The sequence below is a fragment of the Nicotiana tabacum genome, chromosome 13 (assembly GCF_000715075.1).
Source record: "Nicotiana tabacum cultivar K326 chromosome 13, ASM71507v2, whole genome shotgun sequence".
Lineage (NCBI taxonomy): Eukaryota > Viridiplantae > Streptophyta > Magnoliopsida > Solanales > Solanaceae > Nicotiana > Nicotiana tabacum.
The window spans coordinates 38,587,617-38,590,669 of record NC_134092.1 but is presented as its reverse complement, the minus strand read 5'-3'; the positions used below and the strand labels follow the sequence as shown (position 1 = coordinate 38,590,669).

The window sequence follows — 3,053 nt, the reverse complement described above, 5'->3', positions numbered from 1 at the left end:
GCGAGGTGACTGAAAGATTAGGAAGAAGAAAAGGTGCACCAGCTGTGAACGAGAGAATACAAGTCCGGAAGAAGAAGAATTAGTTGCCCTTTTCTGTAGAAAAATTATAGTTAGATGGTTTAGTTGTAGCTGTTTTGTAGTAAAGTTGTAGACAAATTGTTATCTAAGAACAAGACAGTTAAAGTTTATTTGTAGCAGATTTGTGCTACAATTGTTTTAAACTATGTTTTGTTATTTTATCCAGGATACTACTACTTAGAATAGGAAACATCTGTTGTTTTGTTTTTTGGTTGAAAGTTGTTAGTACTTGATATCGTTATTGTTAGCATAAAATTTCTTTACAATTTAACTACAATTATGTATTATACATACAAAAACATACGTAATCTAATCAAGTTATGAAAGGCTGAAATTAATACACTCAGTAATTAAACAAAACAAATACAAACCAACTGCATTAAGAGCTGAAAACATTTCATTATAGGAGACAGTCTTTATTCAATTTATCAACACAATTACACCTCAACTATAATCTTCAGAGCACCTCAACACAATTTATCAAAAAAGCTTGTGACTTTATCAAATTTTATTTCCTCTTGGGAGCATTCTTACAAGATCTTTTGTTATGCCCTTCTAGTCCGCAGTTGCCACATGAAACCTTGTACTTCTTTCCATTTACTTCATCATATGGTTTGTATCTTTGATTTTGAGGTCTTCCTGACTGTCTTTTCCCAGTAGGTGGCATTGCAACTTCTTCAGCTATAAGTTGTGGCACATTCCATTTGCTTTCATCAGGCAGCGGGTCTACTGGTATTTCATAAGTATGCAATAGGCTCTCCCTCGTGTAATAAGGAGAACAATAGTTTTCATAAGACTCATTCATGTGCCATAAAGCCGCCAAAGCATGTGCACAAGGAAGTTCATCAAGCTGGAATTGTCCACAACTACATCTCTTGTTTTGAATACAAATTGGGCTCTGTGAGCACGTTCGGTACATGAATTTTTTATCTGATCAATACATGAATGTTTTTTATCGAGTTGTTATGATACATGGATTATGTATCGGGATATATGGATCTTGTACCGATTTGAGAATGCATTCATATTCTTGATTCATTTTGAGGGCATTCATTTGAATGCTAACTGTTGTATGCCATATATATATGCTATTGGGAGCCTCAACTCCATTGATTGAAGCATGTCATCTTTACTTGCCATATTTGAGCAGCATTATGATTATCCGTTGAATTAGAAAAGCATGCTTTATGTCTTTCAACTGCTTTATTTTTGATATTTGTTGATAATGAGGTTAATTATTGTTTCAACTCCAGGCTTGTTATTATTTATGTGTTGTAAGTATTCAGATGCATCTAGCCTCGCCACTACTTATTCGAGGATAGACTTGGTACTTACTAGGTATCGACTGTGGTGTACTTATACTATGCTTCTGTACATTTTTGTGCATGTTCTGATATTTGTATTGTGGTACCCTTTGAGCTGAGTAGGATTATGTTATTGGAGACTTCTGGCAAGCTGCCACTCATTTTGATACATGGCACATGGAGTCCCCGTACTTATTTATATCCTGTCTATTTGCTTTCTCACAGATAGTTGTGATCATGTATTCAGCCTTGTGCTTATTTAGTAGTTGCTTGTGCACTTATGTCACCTAGTTCTTGGAACTGTACTGTTTTGGTCATGTTTAGACCATGTTATACATGGTTTAGATATTTTTACTGCTTTCAGATTATTCTTACTTTCATTATGATAAACTCTGTTAATCAAGGAAATTGGACTTTATTCTATTGATTATGAGTTGGCTTGCTTAGAAAGTATGGCTAAGAACCATCATGGCCTGAGGTGGAGACTTTGGGTCGTGACAAGTTGGTATCATGCCCCTAAGTTAATATAGGTCTCACGAGTCACGAGCATGTCTAGTAGAATCTTTTGGATCGATATGGAGACATTTGTAATTATTTCCGAGAGGCCATGGGATGTTAGGAAATTTCCTTTTCTTGATTCCTTATCGTACGACTTTATCACGGCTTGAAGCATGTATCTTCAAATCCCTCCTACTTGTTTGTACGCGATGTTGAGTACTCATTACCAATTATGATCCAGAGATTTATGGTGATGTTGCACTTATGGCATGGGATGTTTCTCCCCTATGTTGACGGCTGACTAATATCTTCACTTTGTGGAGGGGTTTTCATCTACAGTCGCCCCAGTATTGATGTGGCCCAGGGGTTCGAGGCCTTACACAATATGTTGTGATTCTCCATGTGTTAGTTTTGCATGATGTTAGTGCAATTTTGTAGGATGATTGCTTATGTGTCTTGGCAGATGAAGCCCAATGAAGGGAACAATCTAGTTCATGATTTAGAGTTTGACATTTGTTCCGACGAAGGAAAGGCATTTAGCTAAGAAAGTTTTGACCTTTGGTATATAGAATTGTGAGATCAAGTAGTTTTTAACATAGTGGAGTTCTTTCTTTTGTGGTTGTGTGGTTGTCTTTGTTTGAGCGCATCAGAGCTCGTCAGTGTAATGATCTACAGTTGCTTGTCTTAAGGGATACAGTGTGCTGGGTGGTGCTAAGGAGGTGGTCCTTGGTGAGACGTTATTTTTACGAATTTAGGGTAAGATTTATGTTCACGATATTGATGGTTCGATGGAGATAATCATTGATGAGGTTTGTAGTTTGTGGTATTTTGTTCATAATGATAGTGTATAACTGTACCGTTATTCGACCAAACATCATGAGTGGCGGAGGATGAAGAAAGACATTATTAGGCATGACTCACGGTATTTGATTGTTAGAAGGTCGAGAATGAGCGGCAGGGACGGAATGGCTTACTTCGGAAGGTGCTATACCTACATGGAAGTGGGGGCATATCATTATGGGCATTGTGGTGGGGGAGCCACATTCTTTGAGAAAGGTTGGTGCAACTTGGGTAATTGTGGACAAATGACTAACACTGTGCATACCATTTTGTAATGACTACGCACGTTTTAAAGTGTTTTGGATTTGATAATAAGGGTTCACTTGAGAAACA

At 37.1% G+C, this 3,053-nt stretch overlaps 1 protein-coding gene across 1 annotated transcript; it reads right to left on the bottom strand.

Annotated features, from left to right (window-relative positions):
* Positions 1-586: 586 nt before the first annotated feature.
* Positions 587-2,794, bottom strand: LOC142168076 (uncharacterized). Its single transcript, XM_075228736.1, has 2 exons — positions 2,738-2,794; positions 587-928 (listed from the first exon to the last, which is right to left on the bottom strand). The coding sequence occupies exons 1-2, from the start codon at positions 2,792-2,794 to the stop codon at positions 587-589; spliced, it is 399 nt and encodes a 132-aa protein (XP_075084837.1).
* Between the last annotated feature and the right edge of the window lie 259 nt (positions 2,795-3,053).

Bases quoted from the DNA above. Each gene is read 5' to 3' on its own strand.
- LOC142168076 (XM_075228736.1), bottom strand. From the start codon at position 2,794: ATGCCTAATAATGTCTTTCTTCATCCTCCGCCACTCATGATGTTTGGT. The intron at 929-2,737 runs GTACAGTTATAC...GGACAATTCCAG, and splicing joins TGATGTTTGGTCGAATAACG to CTTGATGAACTTCCTTGTGC.